This window comes from Manacus candei, unplaced genomic scaffold, assembly GCF_025592945.1.
Source record: "Manacus candei isolate 608988 ecotype Guabito, Panama unplaced genomic scaffold, ASM2559294v1 h1tg000003l, whole genome shotgun sequence".
Classification (NCBI taxonomy): domain Eukaryota; kingdom Metazoa; phylum Chordata; class Aves; order Passeriformes; family Pipridae; genus Manacus; species Manacus candei.
In genome coordinates this window covers 4,809,514-4,831,689 of record NW_026138051.1, presented here as the reverse complement: position 1 = coordinate 4,831,689, position 22,176 = coordinate 4,809,514, and the positions used below count along the sequence as shown (strand labels likewise).

Here is a 22,176-nt window from a genome sequence, read left to right as displayed (position 1 = left end):
ATTCTAGAATTGTATCTATTTTGGGGTTTTGTTTAGATCTGTCGCCGCTTTCATACCGTTGATCATGTTGTTTTTCTAACCCGCCCTGAACATCTGTTGGCTCTTTCTGAGGCTGCATAATCCTGGGCTTTTTTTTCCTCTTATGTATTCCACTGCTATCAGTTGGCTGTTATTCTTGTTTTTTTATTTTTCAGCATACATTTTATTTCTTTTAATTTGGAAAAAAAAAAAAATAAAATTTTAACAGTGCTGATTCTTTCTGGCTCATCTTATCCCTGCACAGCAAATTCATACCTGCCACAGTTTTTGTTTTGTTCTGCTGGTTTCTTGGTGTTGTGTTTTTGGTTGTTTTTTCTTTTTTTTTTAAACTGCATCTATGTAAAAAAAATCAGCCTGCAGCAGAGCTAAAGGTGGAGTAAGAAGACGATGAAGGATCTTGTTCTCGTAATGATAAAAATCAGTACTTATAGGAGATATCAAGCTGGCAGCCCTGCAGAAAACAGAGCGTACACCGTTTAACCACAAGCCAGACACAGACTCTCTCAGCAGGACCACTGCAAGCACTGAGAGGGGAAACAACAGCCAAACCTTGGCCTTCTCGCCCGGGCTGCCAGAGAGGGCAATAATTAGTGCCAAGCGTGGGGGTGGGTTTGGTTTTGTTTTTTTTTTTTTGACGTTGACACTGGGAACTGTTTGGAGACTACGATTATTTTGCAGGGCCTAACAAACAGTTATCAGATGGTAACAGCTTTCGGTCACTACCAGGCTGGACTGCATTCAAACCTAAGAGAGACATGTATCTCCTCAGCCAGCAAGTCTCCCTACCCAGTGATTACAAAACAAATAAGATTTTGAGGTTGACAAGAGTCCCTTTTAGCAGCATTTGGATTATAAAATTGCTCTGACTCACTGCAGCATATTGCTCCCTCTTAATTAACAGAGCTGAACTTTGTACATGTCTAGACTTCCTCCTGCAGAATGGCAGATTTTGGCCTCCATGAATATCATTTGAAGTCATATTATTTACAGAGTCTTTATTCATTTCAGTCATTTGTTTCAAACATATTTTCCACAGAAAGAAAAAAATGCACCAACTGCTGGGCCATTTAATCCAAACTTAACAGTTAAGATGTTTTATTCAGCATTTTAAAAAGGATTGTCTTAGGGAATTTTATGTGCTGCATTTCTAATGTTAACTTTACAGATTGTAAAGTGCCTTGGGATGCACTAGCATGAAAGGCATTAAGGTATTGCAGGATTTAACCAAATGTGCACTGCACTAAAAAGAACCTTTTATGAAAGCACATACAGATAAAAACCACAGTAATGCTAGTGTTTATTAAGAGATGCTCAGATTTATTTCTTAAAGCAAAGCAATTTTCCTCCTCCACTGGCAAAAACGATCCTTTTCTAAATTAAAAAATTTTCCACCAGTACTGACATAAAATCGCTGAAATTTTATACTTCATGGAAAAACGTATTTTCCCATATAAAAGTTCAGTCTTAAAAAAATTAATTGGATTCACATAAATAAGGTGTCTTTTTTTTTTTTTCTTAAGTAGATAAGCTTTAGGATTTCTGGCTTGTGGGTGGTTGTTGTTGGTTAGGGTTTTTTTTTTTCCCCCACTAGTTAGTAGTATGAACAAATTAATTAACTATATTCATTAGCTTGGCTATTGTTACAGGATTTTCTGGGTACAAAGAAGGATGAATCACACATTTTGATCCATGTTTCCTATTACTATCAAAAAGTTGCATTTCAAATACAAGAAAAAGCTTGTACAGCTAAATCCCTTGACACGCCTGGAAATCACAGAGTAGGCTTGTACACCAATCACTTATGAGAGAGGATTTAATGTCAGTGGGTGAAGTTCAACACAGCAAAGAGGAACAGCATTAACACAGCCAGAGCAGCCTTATCAAGGAGAGGTGGGGTACTATATCAGGCTTTATCTCCACCCTTTAAATGGGAGGGTGGATTTGATCTTCACCACCTCCCTCCCTGTATTCCACCTTTTTAACACCCAAGTACTCAAGCTCTGTGGTCTCAACCCAAAGACTATTACAGCCTGTTAAAAAAATACCAGTTGATTTTAAAAGGCTGCAGATAAAGCCCAAAGAAAGTGTCATGGATTTCAACTTGTAGGACTACACACGAGATCAAAGTTTAAGTGCAGAATATATATAATATTATTCCAAAAAAAAAAGTAACACTGCTGAAACTCCTATCACTCTGACATCAGAAGAGAAGCAACAAACAACCACTTCATAATGCCAGATCCACCTTTTCATTAAAATTACATTAAAAATAAAACATGGTGAAGAAAGTTAAAAAGCAGCATATGACTCCTATCAAGGAGGGGAGGATTAGTTGTCCTTTGCATTCTAAGTTTGAAAGTTAATATGACAGTCACAATACCTACTCAGAGCTTCAGATCTTTTTTGAATGATAGGAACATTCCCTCAAAGGCCTTCAGCTACAAAATAGCCCTCACACAGATTTGTTTCTCTAGAGCATCTGTAATTCAAAAACATTTCCTACAAATAAAGCTGAAAGCATTCATTATATTTGTAAGTGAAAAATTTCAGATGACTGCTCTGAAATCCAGTAATATTCTCCTGTTTAAAGAAAAACAGTGGAGCTATGTCTTCCAATTACAGTGGGTCATAAAACTGAATTAAAGGAAGATGATACTTTTCTAGCTAATGATGCTCTTTAACTACCTCTCTCTCATGCCTTTCAAGTACTATGGCATTTTCAGTTACACATTTGCCACATTTTCTTTTCACACAACTGTTTTTTCCACCCAAGTTAAAAGGAAAAATCAACCCGAACAACTTAATTTACACTTTCATTGTAGGCATTGAACACCCATCTCAGCCCATGCCTCACAGATGTATTTCCTCATGAAGAAAATCCAGACAATACATGTTAGCAGAGCATCCTTTGCCAAGCCACAACGACCACATCTCAGTATTTGTAAAACAGAAATACGAGTATGTACATATTTTACACCTGGATTCATCCACATTTCTCCAGTGCTTTGTGCAGGCATTACTGAAAATGGTTCTACTGAGCAACAAGCTACACAGCAGGTTGGGACATGCAATTGTTCTTTTCCTCTGATGGACCTCAAACTGGGAAACCTGCAGCTTCCAACCCTTGGCTGCTCCCATAAACCACACTTTAAGCCCTGCTGAGATCCTGATGTCCATCTGATCTTCCAAGATACTCACCCACCTTTCTACCATTTCCTATCTAACAAAGATGTTGACCCAAAAAGGCTGATGGAGACGTCTCTGCCCTGCCACTGGACGTGCTGACACCCCTGTTTGTCGGGCTGTCAATCGAGGCATGACCGCAGTCGTTAGTTTTCCTTTGATGTGGTGTAACGTACAGTTGTTACTACAAATCCAGCCCCTTGCTTAAAACCAGTGTTTTGCAAACTGTGCACCTGTGTAAGAACAGAGCAAGCAAATCTGAGGACTCCATGACAAGCAATCCTGACTCCCAGATCCAATTTGAGCATGACACGGAATATCACTGACTGAAACTGCAGCCACATTCAGCATCTTTCACCACAACCTCTCTCTTTGTCTGTGTGTTTATTTTACACTAATCACTAAAACATCACAGCACAAAGTCTTGTGTTATCTCTGTATCTATCTCAATATCTATAATTACTTTCTCTTTTGTAAAAACTAGGACAGGGAGTTGTAGCCCTCAAAGATTACAGATACCCATCTTCCTAAGCCTGACTAAGCCTAAACACACAACAATTATAAGATGGTAAACAGCAGTAATTGTACACTAAATGTCTTTTTAAAGAGCCAAATGTGCACTTAAAGTTTAACTCCCACTCACTGCTGCTCTAGAACAAACAGTAAATTAGTGAATACAAAACTAAAAACTTCAAAAAAAAAAAACAAGGCTCTGCAGCATGTTTCTCAGGCAGGAGGTAATTCTAAAGTAATTCTAATTCCATCCCCCCTTTTTTTTAACCTTTGTAGACATAATGCAGGATAGCTTCAATAAAGCACTGCATGTAGTAAAAGCATGTGATGATCTTGCAATCCAAATGTAATGTGTGGTAATTACCTCACATTGACAGAAAAGGGGGCACCCAGAGAAATAAACCACCCTCACCCTGCAAAGAAGTCCAGCTGCATTCTAATTTCTCAACAGTCAATTTACTACCTTATATATTTTAAAGTAGGGAGTTATTTGCACGTGTATGTGTCAGTAAAATGCAGCTAGTTTCGTGACCATTATGAGCAGTTAATGCTTCCTCTTTTCACTGGAACAGGTGGCATGCACGGGGCAGAAAGCACACAGCTATTTTTAGCCCATGTGCATCAAAACTAACTCTGAGGTACCACTCCAGCCCCATTCATGGCGAGATTACAGAGTCTTAAAACACTGCACAAGCCTCATGATATATTTGCCTTTTGTTGGGTTGGTGGGAGACTGCTTTGGGAGTGCTTTTGGGAGGAGAATATTATCCAGCAAGAATGAATACAAAAGTCAGTCTCTAGAGGCAGGATTAAGGTGACAGTAGCTATCAAGTACAGGAATAACAGAGACTGAAATACCCCAACTTCTATCTGGAAGCAGTAGAACTGTTTGCTTTACAAATGAACATCATGTTTACTGGATGGAGAAGGGGGAAAAGAATTAAAACACCTTAAAAAGTAATAAAATGTAGCTGATAAATGACAAAACCCAATTGCTCTTGCAGCATGTTATTGTGTGACAGCTCTCCTGATAATTAAAATGAAGAGGTCATGTCCACTAATGGCAATGTCTAATTACAGAATACATAAAATATACTATAAATATTCCAGCATTTCCAAAGAATGTCTGTGACATTTATCACTAAGAGGTATCATGCTTGCTTCTTCCATGTCCATTTCCATGTCTATACTTATAATACTGAGTATTTAAACAGGAATTGCCCTCCTCACAAGGTAAAAGAAGAATGCTTTAATACTGATACTGTTTTTCTTGGCCATATGAAAGATATTTCAAAGACCTTTATGTATCTTCACAACTACAACTGGAATTCCATATCTACCCTACAGCCATCACACGGTTGTTGTTGCTATTTATTATCCAACATTTACTACTGTAATAGTGTCTGGAGACTAAGCAGTTTTGCCACACTACTGTGCCATGCAAATATGTGACAAACGACTACACAGGGATTTTACTGCAGTAGGAAAACTGTAAGAACTAATTGCCCTTGCATAAAGCATCACAGGATGGGAGAAAGGCAGAAGATATTCTGAAAACCTTAAGCTCTTCTATTTTAGGAGTAAAATTTGAACATTATAAGCCTCCCCAAAACTCAAGGGTTAAAAATACAGATATTTGTTTTGTTTTGAGGCATGCTGTCACGGTGAACACAGCAGCTAAGCAATTCAGCACCTGTCAAGTCTAAACTATTCTCTATTTAACCAGAATTTACATTTAGTTCAGTCAATTAATATAAGCCTTATCAGGTTCATGATAATTAGCACACTTATTAACAGCAGTAACAGCAGCAGAAATGGTGTCAAAGAAGAGCTTTGTTGTAGTTCGGCTGTTACCACCAGAGACTCCTATCTCTATCTGATCTTACCTAGTGATCTACTTGCTCTTGTACTGCCAAGGAGACCCACTTACTTTGCTCTTAAGCCAGACAAATTACTGTGACAAGAAGCAGACTTAGGGTAGCTTCCATTCACAGATCACTTTAAGTACTTTACAGGTCATGTGCTATTAAACCACTTGCTTTATCAATTTCTTTTGGCTTATCCAAGGCTAAACTGTTTTAGTTGGAGAGGAAGGCTATTTTTTGTTTTCTTTTTTTTCCCCTCTCTGTTTTATTTTAACCATGCATTTGTTGTAAGCTTTTTGCCATTATAGTTAAGGGCTGTTGGACCAAAAAATAATTACAATCAATAAAAGAAAAACCATCCACTTCTGCTTTCCTTCGCTTCAAAGATATTGTTGAAGTGTACTATAACACATGCAGACTTCTTAAAGCAAGTATCACTTAGAGCAATCAATAAGGACACTTTTTGGTAATTTGTTTTAAGGTAGTCCTTTAATGCCATTAAAGGCAGGGACAATTTAGACTCTTCCCACAGAAGACGCCCTCTTGCCTGTCAGCCCAGAACTTCAAGGATTTTGACAAGAATTGTCAAATTCCAGATCACTGTTTATACACATATACAGTCTTTTTGTGACTTTCTCTTGAGCTGCAGGGTCACAAGGGTATAATTTACAATACAGAGTAGTGTTTTAAGAAAACAGTAACTCAGAACACAATTGCTGGGGTTTTTTCCCCCCAACTTGAACTAAGAATTTTCCTTTTCTCTTAAGCTCAGAACCATGAAGCCATATCATTAGTGCAAATTATTTTGAGAAAAAGGATAAAAGTTAACATACTTCAACAAAATTAGCCACTGCTTTAACAATAAAGGGAGTATTGTGCTATCCCTTCACTTATCACTCTTCTTAACTATTTGACATTAGATAAGACCTGGAAAAAAATGAAATCCACAGATTGCACTGTGTGGAATATTCTACAGGCAGGGAGGCAACTTTATAAAAGGTGAGACAATGCTATAAACCAAGAGTCAAATTGGAATTTGAACCTTAATTTTAGATTCCTAGGTTTTTCAATGTTCAAGACACACCTCCAACATTAGTTTAACATTCTCCGGTTTTGTGAGAGTAGCTACAAAAGGGACAATTTAATACAAGCTGAGTTGAACTGTAGTGAAGGTGTTTCCAGGCTACATTTTTAAGAACATACTTGAAAGACTGGTAGAACAATCCAATGCTCTGGTATTTTCACAAATTCAAAACAATGAGATACTTAAGAGTCTATTCACAAAAAAAAAAAAAGAAAAAGAAAAAATGAACAGAGGAAAAATGGAGACTTAAATGTCTCTAAGTGGAAGAAACATTTCCCATTTCAACTTTAGCACTTTACTACTGACATAGAACGAAAAAAGTGCTTGTATATAACCCAGACATGTCAGCAGTGAAATGAATCTCCGGGCTGTGCAATGATCTAAGAAAATCTGAATGGGCATATGGGAACAGCTCATTTTGCAAGACCTCCAAAACCAACCCACTGATAAACACCGGAGGGTGCCTGACTGCCTGCATACTCACATGCTTATTTGTTGTTATTCTTATTCATTACTGAGTCATTATTATTATTTAAGTGCCGACAATGCACTTGTGAACCAGAACAGATGCAAAATATCCTGTGCTAATGAGAAAATCAAAGCCTTTCTTATATTAGCAATTTCATATTATAGGATCTCTTTATTTTTGCCAATAAAGCACAAAAGTAATTAATACAGCAATATTTTCTTATTGTTCATGAGTAAAGCAAGTAAAACTGCTCAGATTCTGCTTTGGCTCTCCCCCCTACCAGCACAAAATACAATAAATACTATTGAAGAATTCCTATTAAGACAAACAGCTGCCAAATAAAATACAACAAAAATCTCTCATAAAAGGCTGTTGTCTGTTTATTCAGAGATAAAGTCAGTACTCCTCACTGAAAATAAACAGTGTGGCACTGCTCTTTCAGATTTAAATACTTCTACTGCCTTATTGCTGTAACCATCTCACAGGATAATTTGTTAACTGAGGGCTGGAACTGTGGGTCCAGCATCACCTCCCATTCCTGAATAGCAACTAGACCCCTATGTAACCAGCACATGCTTTCCACCCCTAAAATTATGCTACTACATATATAAGGGAGTTGACAAATAATCTCACTTAAATAGCTGTGCATAAAGAAGGTGCCAGGTTTGGGCATTCTCTGATAGTAGTGATGGATGTGTACTCCAGCCATGTGCAGCTCCAGGATGACCCCTCCCACAGGCCAGGTTTGCTGGGAAGGAGGGTGGCTGGGGAAGGCTCCCTGCAACACCCACTTCCCCCAGTGCCAATGGAGTCACAAACCAGCACATACTGGAGCTGTGTCTGCTGCTTATGACATCCGCTTTTAAAGCAGGGGCAGAGATATTGGAGCTGCTTCACCTACACCCTGTGTAGGTAAACCTGCAGCAGGGGATACTTTAACTGAGCTTAGAAAGAAGACACTGTTCCTTCAAGTAAGGCCAAATGGAAACTACCTGCTCTCAGCAAACCAACCTGTGCATACTCCCCAAATTTGGCCCCAGAAACTCTCCACCTCAGCAAACATGACTACACTTTTGAGGACCATTCTACATCACGGGAATGTATCACGACCAAAAAACACTTTCATGAGAACTAAAGGGTTTTTTCCCCTCAATTTCAGTAACGAACACGATTTAAGCACAAAATGACTCAGCCGTGACTGCAGGGCTCAGGCAGTGAGTGCAGCACTGCTGCAGAGACAACCGCCAGCACGGAGCAGAGCTCAGCCCCACTGTCATTCCTCCTAAAACAAAGCAGGGTGGTGAACAATATTTGATTCCTACAGCCTTGCTGAAGAAGCTTGCTGGAGTCAGAGATGGGCCCAGTCCTGCACTGGAGTCAAATGGGTATAATTCTGTATTAACTCCTGGGCAGCCCAAGGGTCCCTGTGAGGACAGAGCCCAGCACGAGCCCCTCTGCCCACCCCAGAGCTCCCACTGCATCTGCAACCAGAGCTTGCAGGAGGCTCCCTGAGCTAGAGAAGAGCCTGACTACACATTTTGTATCAAAATACTCCTACCAATTCTAAGTATGGGGAAAAGAAGCCAAGACTGAAATGCCAGAGCCAGTAAAACTGCAAAATTTATCAACAAATGGAAATGTGAATGAAGAAGTTTCATCTTCAGCAAGTCCTCGAAAGGGAGAACTGAGATCCTCAGAATCTGCTTTTGACTATAAAAGCAACTAAAAGAGCTAGATAGTACTCCCTGTTCTACATAAAAATCCAAGAACACCTGACATTCAGAAGACCAAGTCTGGCCCTAAATACTTCATGGGATTAAATAAAAATGACAAGAACATTAAATACAAATAAGAAAACATCTAGCAAAGGATCATCTGCTGCTCTGACTTTAAAGGTCTATATGGAAACAACTGCCAGTTGTAACAGCAGCATCCTGTCAATGACACACATTTAAACAAAAGGAATAAAACACACAAACAATAAGCCAACGCTCTGGCAACAATGGATAAAAAAAGCTTAGATTGGTAATTTTCCATTAAATATTTAACTTAATAAAACCAACAACCACGCATTTGAACCAGAAGAACGTTTCTAAAACCTCTGGAAGCGTGACAGATGAACGACAACTGACAATTCACATTTAAGTCCAGAGGAATGCCCAGGCTTCACGTCCTCTTAACTCAGCCCTAAGTCAACACACTTATCCCCGAGCGAGCGCTCGTGCCCACTGACGCAGGCACACTCACTGAGGGACTGGGGGTGCTCCAGTACCTGCCCAGTCTGGCCACGCTGCTAAAAGCCATCATTTCCAGACTTTTGACAGTCACCCTTTGCCACATCCCCATTTGCTCTTGGCTGGGTATATTCTTGGCCCAGAACGTTTACAACCCCTGGTAATATCCTCCCCCCCCCAAAGCTGTGACGCATTCTTAACCACAGCTCTGAAAACACACTGACATTATAATATACAAACATGTACAGAAGATATACACACTCAGGCACACCAGGGGATAAAACAGACTGGGAGGAAACGAGGAACTTTATGTTACTGTCTTTTCTAATGAGATAGAAAGTGGCAGATGTAAAGATTTCATTCAACTGACAATCTCTTTTATGATATGAATAAACTACTAAAACAGATTTAATCCTTTATAAAAATCAGATTATAAGAAGCAGACAAAATCACAACTTTATTCAATGCGCCATCTTATCCAGTGTGACTAATGCATTATTTGTATGAAGTTAAAGTGGAGCGTTGGAAGGCTATGAAATAAATCAAATGCTCTACTTTATGTAATCTTAACAGACAGATCCCATTAGGATTCTGCTATGCATAGCTGTTGGTTAAAATCATTGACCAGTATCCTTATAAATTAATCAACTGAGGTAATGCTGGCTTGGCTGTCATCGTTTGCTCCTAATCTACATTTTCAATTCACTTCAACTTTTCGAGCCCTTTAGAATAGGTTTATCAATTCTCTTGCCCTTGCTTCAGACATCCACCTAACCATTAACTGTTTACAAAAGACCCAGTACAATGGAACTGTATCTTTTATGTTCCTTTTCTTTCCACAGATATTAGAGCATATATTGACACTGCTTTATAATTAGTTAGAAAGATATTAAATCTTAACCAAACATTCTAGCCTGCCTCAATTTTTTTGATGAGACCTTTTATCATTGGAGTTGAATTTGCAGGCAGATTGTGTGAGTTTACACAAGCTAGAATCATTACAAAATCTAAAATAACCCTGATCTGGTTGAAATGCAGCTAGAAAAATATTCTTGGTTATGTGTATACAGGAGGAAAAAAGCCTCCTCGATATCAGGTTATTTGTGGAGCTCTAATGTGTTTTCAAACACATGACTTCTGTGTTACGTCTGTGTACTTTATGCAGTTTCTAGTCATGTTTGTTAGATGTCTGCATGTCATGTACTGCAAGATTCATGAGCAGTCTACAACCAGGCAAAATTCTCACACAACAGCTTGTCTTGGGTAATGGGGAAAGAAACAGCAGAGTGAAGTGACAGAGAAGTGTATTATTTATTATCCTGATGAGGATAACACCTAGTCATGGTCTACCATCCAAACATGCTCAATGTCCTGTTGACGGAGTTTATGATTCCAAATGAGCACACAGGTGTTTTCCTCTACAAATATCAACACTCTCTTTAATTATATCCCCTTATCTATGATCCCTCCATGTGCACATTAAAGAATACCCAGTTTGGGCAAGGGCTTTTCAAAGACAGAAGGAAAGACTGAGCAGTAACAGAAACATTGCAATAAATTGCATAATGTTTCTGGAGCTCTACCACAGAGTAGATAAAGGTCATCTGCTCCTGAAATGGAGTGTGAAAGCAAGGGAAGCTGTAGCTAAGTATGGTTTAGAGTTTACTAAATCAACGAAAAACTTCAACCAGCTGCAGTGGCCTCTGGCTCAGCCCTTTGGTGCAAATTTACTGGCCCACAGACAACTACCAAAGCCACAAAGACAATACTTCTAAGTATGTATGACACTAATAATCTCCCTAATTGCCTTAAAATGATACACAGGATTTCATCAAAATTCATTCCCTTCTTCAAAGGCACATTGTTAATTTCAGAAGCAAATTCCTCAGACACAGTCTATTAAAACACATATGTGCAAATACCCCCTGCTTTTCGGGGACATGAAAATAGAGACCATCAATTGTTTTTGCTGCCTGTTTTCCCTTGAAAGAAAGGGCCTTAGAATAAAATTTTGCCCTGTATTCATTTTTTTCCAATCACAAGGATGTACTCTTCCTAGCGCTTGCTGAACGCAACGCAGTAATTTGTATCCCCAAGTGGTATAAATAGAAAGTATGTTCAGTCTAATAACATATGTGAAGAAAACTCATGTCCAGGGTTAGCCAACAAAGCAGTGGCCTGCTAGAAACAAAGGCAGCTGGCTCAAAGAGCAACAGTGCTTCTGAAAAACTGTGGATGTACTATTCAGTGAAGAATCCAAGACATGACGTTTATTTAAGCTACAGCTGCATATACAAAGCTTTGCTATAAGATCCGGTAAATGGCAAGTCTTCTGCAGTAACAAGATGGTTCTGTCTCCAAAAGGTCCATGGCCTTCACTGTCCAGCTGAGAGCAGGGCAAATTACATCAAGTATACACACCATAAATAAATTCTGCCTTTCAGAAGAGTTTCTCTGCCTTGATTACATTCTCTTGCAGATACGCTCTGCCCAAATCCCACCATTTCTCTTTACAGGCTTGCCTTTCCCTTACTAATATATCTGCCTAGGTTTCTGTCTTCCTCTATCACTGTAAACATTCATAAACATTAAGGGACTTAACCTCATCACACCCCCATGGAATAGGAAAATATACCCATCAGAGTTGGCAAGCAGTGAAGTGGAACTCAGCTGCCAGCAGTCCTGACCAACACAGAGTCCTTCTGCAAGTCACTTTGCTCCTCTTTCCACTCCCCAATGTATAAGAAGGAGTAATGACAACGACTTCTCTGAAAAATGCCTCAGTCTACCAGTAAAATTCTGAGGTGTTATGTTTCTCACTTTACAAAAGGAGGTAAAGCAGAGACATAAATTAATATTGCTTGAAGGGTCTGTAGCTAGAAATATCACCCCATTTTTCTAGACACGTGTATATCATCAGCAAAAATGTTGCATTCAACACAAGGATCTCAATGCACCAGCTGTGCTACAAACAATCAACACTGTTTACTCTTCTTGTAGGTAACACTGTACAAGAAAGCTAGTGAAGGGCTATATGGCTAGAGGGAAGTTCAGAGCAGAGAAAATGTCAAAAAGAGTTCCCAGCTGACCCCCGGGAAGATGAAAAAGTGAGCAGAAAGATCAGATAAAGGTAACTACACAGCTGGCCCTTCTCTCTCATGTTTTGCACCTCAGAAGAAAAAAAAAAAGGCAAATTACCACAAATGTAAATATCATTGCCCCACTTTGAGAGATACCAAGTGACTTTCCAAAGGCAGTGAAGCAGCCAGATGCAGTAAGAGAATCTCACCAGTAAGAGAATCCATGTTCTACTCCTAAAGACATATTCACCTTGATTTCACAAACTTAAAAATGAGGACAACAACTCTCTCAAGTATTAAAAAAAAAAAAAAAAAGCAAAGTAAAGCAACTTAGTTCCTTCTCCAAGCAACCACTACCCTGAGCCACTGGCCAGTGCCTCAATCCCTTCACCTATCCCTCTTCAAAGGCTTGGTGAAGACAAATAGGCTTTCCAATGTGCAACGAAGCAGAAAGCCATGAAAATCAAAGGGCTGCTTTTTGAGTAAATATGAGCTCCAAAGCCATTGTCCTCTCCCACAGAGGAGATCTATGAAAATGCTTACCATAGCATATGCACAGTATTCTTTACAGCTCTGCCTCCCTGCTGACCACCAGCCCCAGGGCCCAGTCCGCCTCCCATTACAATTGGCTTCACCACACCCACTGACTTGTATTGGAACTCTTTCAGGGACCCTAACTAATGAGTTTTTAAACACTTGTAGACAGAAGAGATAATTCCTCGTCATTATTCTTCACAGGGAACACCAGGAAGAATGTCACTCCATTGTTCTACAGGAAAGAAACTGGAAGAAAAATCACCCCCCACTTTCAAAAGAGCAGCCCGAAGTTTTCATACATGAGTTGGCTCCCCCAGGCTAGGGGTGTCTCACCTGAGAGTTCAGGACAGGGACCTAAAACGTGTGCAAGCTTCTGAAATCATCCCACACACTGGCACCTACGCAAAGAGGTCCATAACCAGCAGGCACATGTTCTTCCAAGTCTTGAACACAACATTCTCAAATACAAGCATTGCTACTGAAAGCAGCATAGAAACAGACTCACCTAAACACCACACTACTGCAGGATCTTAGTTTCCACCATGGTATGAGACTGAAGTAAATGGGATCTGGCAACCATAATGATATTTTATATCTCCCCATTTTATATTTAAAAGCTTTGCATTTGCTCTCTCTACTGACAGTTGTTTGCTTTTTTCCTCACAAGTGAAATCATGACCTAAACCAGTAACACAGTAAAGGATGAAGAAAAAAAAAAAAGGCAGTAGACCTACATAATGTACTGCTACCCTCAGACACAAAAATATTTTAAATAAAAATATTGAGAAGCCACCTTCTCAGCACAAATCATAAACCACCAAATACTGCTCTGTTTTTACCTAGTCTTACTTTCAGGTGTCTATCATGCTGTAGGATGCAGATACCATCAGTCATCATAAGGCCCTACACTTGGATGTCCAAGAAAACTCAAACTACAGTTGAATCCTGACAACAGTCCATGCAAAGTGCCAAAAGGAAAAAGCACTAGTCTCAGTAGAAAGCCATCTGCAGGTTTGAGCCCCAGGCACTGAAAGCAATGTAGAGCTAGAGAATTTACTCATTCCACAACACCATGTACACCCACAGCTATACAAAAATAGCTATTATAATACTTGTCAAAGGAACAACTGAGTGATTTTTAAGTTAGTGCTCTATCTTGTTTTCTTCTTTGCTGGTTGTTAATACCCCACCCCTATAAATACATATAATTATGAGTGGGCTATTCATGTCTTACTATAACTGGTAGCACCATGCAGCATCTGAGTCAGGAATCTGAACTGCTGACTGCAGCTCCTCACTAAACAAGATTTACTCATCACACATAGTAAATGGCATTCCCCATTCTCTGCTCCACCTACAATAAAAATCAGCTTCCAGTTGTGGTACCATCTCCAACTCTCCTTAAAACTCATCATCCCAAATCACAGGGAGTAAGGACTCAATGACAATCTCCAGTGAAAATACACAGACTAACTGCCGAGGTCACAAAGAAAAAATTCCCCAGGTAGAGTTTTCCTCTCTCAGTGGCTTGATTCGAACACATTCATAAAACATTATTAAAACATGATATAAAGTTTTACTGAAGAAACTATTTACTAGACCTTTGCTTAAAAGTCATAATAATTTATGGTGTTGATCTGCTACGTACGAGTTGAAAAGTAGTCTCTTCAGGATAAAACAGTTTGTAACAGCTGGGAAGTTAACTGCTGGAAGTTTTGGTTTATTCTCTTACCTCAGTTCTCTGGTTCCACATTATTTTTCAGCAGTATGAGCCCAACCTTGTAAACCCAACACATTGATTGCAGTCAACAGCAGTCCTGTTGAAATTCAGGAGCAATATACAATTCCTAGAAGTTTCTGCAAGACAGGACTCCCGTACAAAGTAGTTGAAAACAAGCTCTCCAGGTCATTCCCTAAAATCTTTCCTCACAAATGCAGATTTAACACCACATGCCCTTCGTGAGACTCTTCTGTCAAACAACTGTCTCATTAGAAGTTACTCAAAATGGAGCTTAAAAGCAACTGACACACACACTGCCATCCTTCCTCTCATTTTTTAATCTCTACAGTTGTCCATTAGTCAGGAGTAATGTACCTTATGACCTCTGACCAAAGCTATTAGAACAATTTAAACAAATATTTTGGTTACAAAGCATCAATACAGAACATTCAGTAACAATAAAAAGATGAAAGACCTGTCTTTTCAAGTCACTGTTGTGACTTCCTGACCATACTATACTATGAGTGGTCTGGAAGGTTATATTAACTTGACACCTTACTTGATTTACTGTCTTCTTTTTCAGTGCTTAAGAAAGAATTTGTAACACAGCAAAACCCAGAATTGCAGCACATTTTCAGTTTTCAGTGTTAATAGATGTTTGACGGCTTTAGAAAATCCATTCTGTTAACTGCAACCGAGAGAAAAGATTCAAGCTTCCCTCTCCATTTTTCCTTTCTTTCTGTAAAAGAAAGGCAGTAAATTTGCATTAGACAGGTTCAGAATTGGGCTCTGAGGAGTTTTTCCACGTGCATAGTATTAGGCATGTGCAAAGTGCCTTGCTGATCCTGATCATTAGAGAGTTGCTTCACATTAATGAAGTCTCCCTTTTGGCCAAAACAGGGTCAGATCCAGTACTCTCTGAAGTCAACTGGGGGCACCTCCATTGGCATCACTGGCTCCTGACTCAGGCCCAAGCTGGAGGAAGACATGGGTGCTTTATGGTATTTATTATTTACATTTAACAAGCATCCAGAAGCCAAATCCTTCAAGTCCTTGCCATAAAAAAAAAATCATTACCCCAAATTAAAGGCATAGGGAAAAACAGGATAGAGTCTCTCAGTTTAGATGTTTATTCCACAGACTTCATGGGTTTAGTGTATAAAGAGCGTCCTACAATTCCTCGAAATTTTTTTTAATGAGATTTAATATTTGCATTCTTTCTGGATGCCCAGTTATTTGTGAAATCATGTAAAACTGCTGATAGGTTTCAGGGAAATGGATGTGTATACAGTCAAAAATAACATCAGCTTTCATTACCACATCCATCAAAAACTGGGGTTTAGTCATTAGTAAAGCATGCTGAGCATTTTGGGAGTGAACAAGAACCCACTTCAGTAAAATTTAATTTGAAATCAGAGTTGTTTTAATAGGACCACTTGTGTGCTTAAAACCACATACCTGCCTATGGACCCTTCTCTGTTAAGGCCCACGTGCTTTTTCTAAGTTTTAGAGCCCATTTCGTCCCATCTCACACATTGGGAATTTTGCTTGAATCGCATAAAAACAGAATTTGGGCCTGATACACAAAAAAGCATCACAACACTCCTTCCACAACGCTGGAGCACACACCATCTCAGTCCTAACTCAGCCCTCAGCACAAAAAGACCAGCAGTGCCCAGCCATTTTTTCAAAGATCATTTGACGTATTTATTTAACTTAATATTTACACAATGTCACATTTCCCCCTTAAATTATTTAGCTGCACTCCAGGTTGCAGAAACAGTCTTGTCAGACAGACAAAAGGAATCGTTTTTCCTGACTGAAGGACCTGCATCACAGTACCATCTCTTACTCAAAAAGAAAAGCCCAAGCAAAATAATTGGCACTCACGTTGAAAGTGCTTAAATGCTCTGAAATTCTGCCTGGCTTCAGAATAGCTGAACAATATCTGAAGTATCTATTCTCCGTCCCAATTTGTATATTTTAAAAGTCATTAAATTCTTGAATGAATCATTAGGAAAACAATTCAAATGCTGTTAAACTGATAGTAATTTTGCCTCATAGGATAGATGTGAGCTTAATGTTTGCAAACAGCCAAATTCTTTTAAGATTTACACTCCATGGAGTTCAATATCAGCCAGGGAAGAATTACTAAATCAGGATCTACTTCAAGTACAGGTTTTGGCCCAAGACTATTTTTGGTCTTCCTCAGCTGCTTGTTTTGACAGCATCTAATCCTCCTCACACACCCACCAGCAGCCACACAATCCATCCATTTACACTTCCAAAGCAAATTGAAAATGAAACATTTTCAAATAATTACTCGCGGATGTCTGTAATACAAATCCAAAAAGTAACTGCAATTCAGCTGTAATATTTCTTAGGGGGAAGAAAGGGAGGGGGAGAAAAACCTTACAAAATTGCATTCAAAATGTGACTTTCTCCTATATTGATGCTCTCATCATCACCCCCCAAAAAATTTAAAATAAAAAAAAAAAAAATAAAAACCACACCAAAAAATTCATCTAACTCCCAAAGAGCCTATCTACTCTGCTTCACACATTCCCATTGGAAACACAACCCTTTTTCCACATTCAGAAGACTTTTCATTGAGTGAGTTATTACAGACCCTGGTGAAAGAACAGTAACTGAGAAGGTCTTCTGCAGGGGCACAAGGCAAAGAGGGAAGGGGGAAGGTGGGTGAAGGGGGAGAAATAGCCAAGGCTGGAACTGAAACAGTTCACCTTTGTCTGGAGAGCAGGATCACCCCCTCCAGGTTGAGCACTGTGTTGAAAGAGCGTGCTGCTGTGGCACACAGAGTGTTTCTGCACTCACACAGGAGAGGAACCTGGCCCACAGATGGCCTGTTCTCAGCTTTGTCAGCCACAAACAGACCTTTGAACTTTCTATTTATATAACAGTTTAGTGAGTTTAAGCCTCTTCCTGTATAACTGGCAGTTTGCTGGTTTTGCTGTAATTAGGCTACTTGTGATACATAATATAAAAAAGAAAAAAAAGCCCAAGAGGCTTGTTTCTCTGCAGAGAGGAGTCTTCCTCATCACAACCACACATCTAAGATGACACTCTTACCTGATCATCTTATTTCCCTTTGCCAGGTTTTAATTTACATACCTCAATATGAATTCTTCTGCTAAGTATTTTCTCAACTTCCACTTTTTTAAAGATTGGAGGACTTAAAAATATTAATACCAACGACAATAAATATAATACAAGCCATGAATCTCTCTGCCTTTGTTTGTGCTAGTGAGGAGGCATATATATATTCTGAGGTGGTTGGGTCTTTGTTGGGTTTTGTTGTTTCCCAGCTGCTGATTAATGACACCACCTTACTCCGTAAGCAGGTTCAAATCCAGCCACATGGTCCCAGGACACAGCAAGATTTCATTTACTTGGTTACCACAGACAAGCGTGGAAAGTGATTTAAAAGATGAAATTTGATTTTTAACAGCAAGTGGTCCCCTTGGTGCACACAGGCATTCAAGCTTTTCATTATATCCATCTCCCCTCCTTTCTCCCTCACAGAATAGCTCGTATTAAATGCAAGCCCAGGTGAACATTTCTTATTCATCCAGGAATCACAGCAGACTTCAGCTTTGGCCCCTTCATCTCATCCCGAGTTTACATTCATTTAAATTGTTTTGGGTATTTTTCAGTTTTTCAAGTCTGGAAAAACATCCATGGGGATATTTGTGGCCTTATTTTACACATTCTACCCAAATGTTAACAAAATCCCTGACACCAGCTCTCGACTGCCCTCCCGACCACTTCCTTGATGAAGGTTCAATGAAACACCCCATTCTTGTACTACTGTGATCTCTCCTAATATAGGAAACTAAAGGGCTGATTGTGCAGTTTGTATCAGGGCAAAGCTCCCACTAATCATCCAAAATGCCAGGTGAGAATTTCAGCACACATGTAGTGGCACCACAGGCTGTAACAACCACAGTTCTTGACAAAATACATTTCAAGAAGGGACACAAAAATGTACCTCCACTGGAGGCAGGGGGAAATCAACTGTATTTTTCCCATCAGCCCAAAACTTTTGGGAAGTCATTTCCTGGTATAAAGGCAAAGCAGAGTAAGTTTACCTTTGCACCTTTTCATCAGATTAAAAAAATAATTCTGCTCAAGCTATAAATATTTTTTTAATATATTTCTCAGGCTAACAATGTTTCTGTTGTAGTTTGCATACAGATAATACAGACACCCACACACCCGGTAGGCCCCAGCTTGCCTTCTTGGCGACTGCAGCACAGATTAGCCGAAGTTTTGGGTTTGCAAGGAATGCAGAAGAGGGTCCCTAATTGCTTTATAAATGCTTGTGAAACACGTTTTACAAAGGCCATCTTACAGGCAGACCACCGAGGATAGCTTTGAAATAAGCAGCAGCAATTCACACATCATGTTATATACACTTATTCGTAAATATTACCAAGTAACCACACCGTTATTGATACACAGACAAAGTTAACAAACCTTGATGGGCGAGCATGCACATTTCTGGGTGTGTAGGGATGGTATATATAACAGTTTACATATATACATATATATATATGTATGTTTATGGATAGATGAGCTAAACTCAGCTCTCTCTAAGCTACGTAACTACTTGTCAGAGAGAAAAATATTTACGTGTGTTATAAAATACATGTCACGTTCGTGTATACACGTAGATTACGTACCCATATATTACACACATGTGCACTTGCATACACTAATTGGATTACTAAAAGCTAAATCCAAATTGACCTCAGCAATAAGTAATTGTGTGTGAACGCCTGCGCCATATAGAGAGTTTGTGCACATATCAAACAATTTGAAACAGTCAAAGTAAAAACGTTCTCTCCTCGTGGACCTTAAAAACAATACATTCTCACGGTACGAAAGCAAGCAAATGGAATTTCTAGAACAAGTGGCAAGACGTTCATATTTTATGGAAAAACAGAAGCACAAGACTTCCCTTCTTTCTGATGTACATCTCTAAATCCACATAAAACCATAGTCAAATGAAAGTAAGTTATTAAGCAAACACTAAAACTCAATACCTATAATGTGCTTAGTATTTGAACTACACCCACATATCAGGTTGTAACAGCTTTTATTAAATTAATGATGTTACCCACATTATAAATTAGGCAAATTGTATGCAAATATTATTTGAGTGGTAATATGGTGGTTATCAGTTGTCTGCAAAATAAATTAGTGTAGCAGAGTAAAGATAGTGTGGTAGAAGCATAATATTTAATTGAGCACTAATTTCATTGTGATTATTACTTTTAAATAACAACAGCATGATTATTAGAAGATGTAATACAATGGTTTATGCAGAGCTGATAAAACACGCACATGATCCAAAACGCCTGCTAACAGATTAATATTGATACAGTGTAATTTATAGTTGCAAGGATTTACTCCAAATTGCTGTAAAATGGAACGTGACAGGTATTTGGTTCTGATTACCATGGATTTGCAAGTATTGCTGTTAGACCATGTCTGGCAAAATGATAGTTATTAACTAGATATGTTATCTCTTTCCTAGACATACCTTTATATTATCAACTAAGTAAAGTAAACCCTCTGCAAAAGACGAGGTCCAAATGCACATGCATACACACATATAATCTGTGTGACATTTAGAGATTAGGATCACAAAAAACAGTATTTTAGTCTCTTTCTTTCTTGGAAAACTGCACTCCAGCCTAAAAGCATTTAACAAAGCAGTACCCAACCCCTGAATTTCACCATGCATAGTTAAAGAATTATAAATATATTCGCTAAATTGAAAAGTAAAGAAAGAACCCATAAAACCAGAAAAAGAATAAGCACAATCTCATTAACAAGCCGGGGAAGTGACTAAATACCTACCCAAATTCTAACTTTCCCAGCTACTTGTCACCCATCAAAAATTCCTTAACATTCACTTTGATAGCAAGTTTACAATACACTTAAACAGATGCACCGACCTTTTTAAGCGTGCATCTATTTACAGAGCAATATAAACCTAAAATTCCACTCTTGGAAAAAAAAAAAAAAAAAGGGGGAAAGAGAGGCAGGGAGGGGGAAGAAAAAAAAGAGACCTGTTATAATATCATGGGCACTGATCTTCCCACTTCCAAAACTAACTTCAATAACGCTCCATTCAGAATAGGAAACCAGCAAAACCAAGCAAGAGAAGCCCTCCCCAAAACCGATCAGGGCTCACAGGCGAACTGTGCCACAGCAAAAACTACAGTTGCGGTTCTCCCCCGTGAAAAGGAACATTGTCAGTGACAGCAGTAAACACAACATTAGCAGAAGCCGCGATCCCGGGGAAACATCGCCTCCGCTGCACCGCTCCTCTGCCCGGGAGGGGGCTGCTGCTGCTGCCGCTCCCGCAGCGGCACCCGGCACATTTCGGCGTCCCGTCCTTCCCCCGCGGGCCAACTTCGCCCCCCGCCGCCGCCGCGGACCGAGCGGAGCTCCCGGAGCCGCGGCCGCGGAGCGCGCCCGGAGCCGCCCGGCACCGGCACCGGCGGCTGCCCCGGGCGGCCCCGCACCGCTGGCACCGGGGGCTTCCCCCCGCAACAAAGGCTCCGGCACCGGGGGCAGCGAGCAGGGAAGCGAGGAAGGAGGCAGCTGTGAGAAGGAGAGAGGGGTGGAGAGACACGGGGTGGCGGAGGGGGGAAAAAAAGGAGAAAAACCAAAACCGAAAAAAAAAAAAAAAAAAAAACCAAAAAACAAACAAACCACCCACCTGAAAAAAAAAACCCAAAAAAAAAAAAAACCTACCACTGCTGCTCTAAGTCCCAGTCCCTGAAAAAGTCGAATAGGTCCATAACGATGTGGTGGGGGAGAGACTCAGAGAAGTGGGTTGCCCCCTCCCCTGCCGCCCCGCAGAGCCGAGCCGAGCCGAGCCGGCGCGGCTATCGCTGCCCGGCCCGCATGGGCAGCGGCGCCGCGGGGAGCGGCGGCCGCGGCGGGGCCGCGCGGAGCCGCCCGGGGTGGCGGGAGCGCCGCCGCCGCCGCCAGCAGCGCGGCGCGGCTGTGCCCGGCTGGGAGAGGCGGCTCGGCGGCGGCGGCGGCCCGGCGCACACACACACAGACGGGCGGGCAGCCTGCCTCGCACACCGCGAGGGGAGGAGCCGGGGCGGCCCGAAGCCGCGGCATGGAGCCGCCGCGGCAGCACCGCCGGGATCCGGCGGAGCCGCGAGCCCCCGCCGGGAGCGCGGGGAAGTTTAGCTGGGAGGGAGGAGGAGGAGGAGGAGGAGGAACGGCGGGGGGATGCGGGGGAGCAGCGCGGGCTTCGCGCCTCCGGGAGACACGGAGAGGCCTGGCTGGGCTTGGGGAAGGGGGGGGAGAGAATTAAAACCAAAAACCAAACAACAAAAAAACCAAACAGACACCTATAATTTAATTGCCAAAGCAAACTCCTGCGAGTGGACAAACCTGCCT

At 40.5% G+C, this 22,176-nt stretch overlaps 1 protein-coding gene across 4 annotated transcripts in view; it reads right to left on the bottom strand.

Annotated features, from left to right (window-relative positions):
* The window catches only part of AFF2 (ALF transcription elongation factor 2), a 336,223-nt gene extending 314,494 nt beyond the window's left edge, over positions 1-21,729 (bottom strand). For 3 of the 4 annotated variants that reach the window (XM_051789008.1, XM_051789018.1, XM_051789027.1), the window contains exon 1: positions 21,514-21,729. In XM_051789008.1, coding sequence (XP_051644968.1) covers positions 21,514-21,560 — 47 coding nt within the window. In that variant the 5' untranslated portion in view covers positions 21,561-21,729. The remainder of the gene's footprint in view (positions 1-21,513) is intronic. The other variant, XM_051789038.1, reaches the window with a different exon arrangement.
* Between the last annotated feature and the right edge of the window lie 447 nt (positions 21,730-22,176).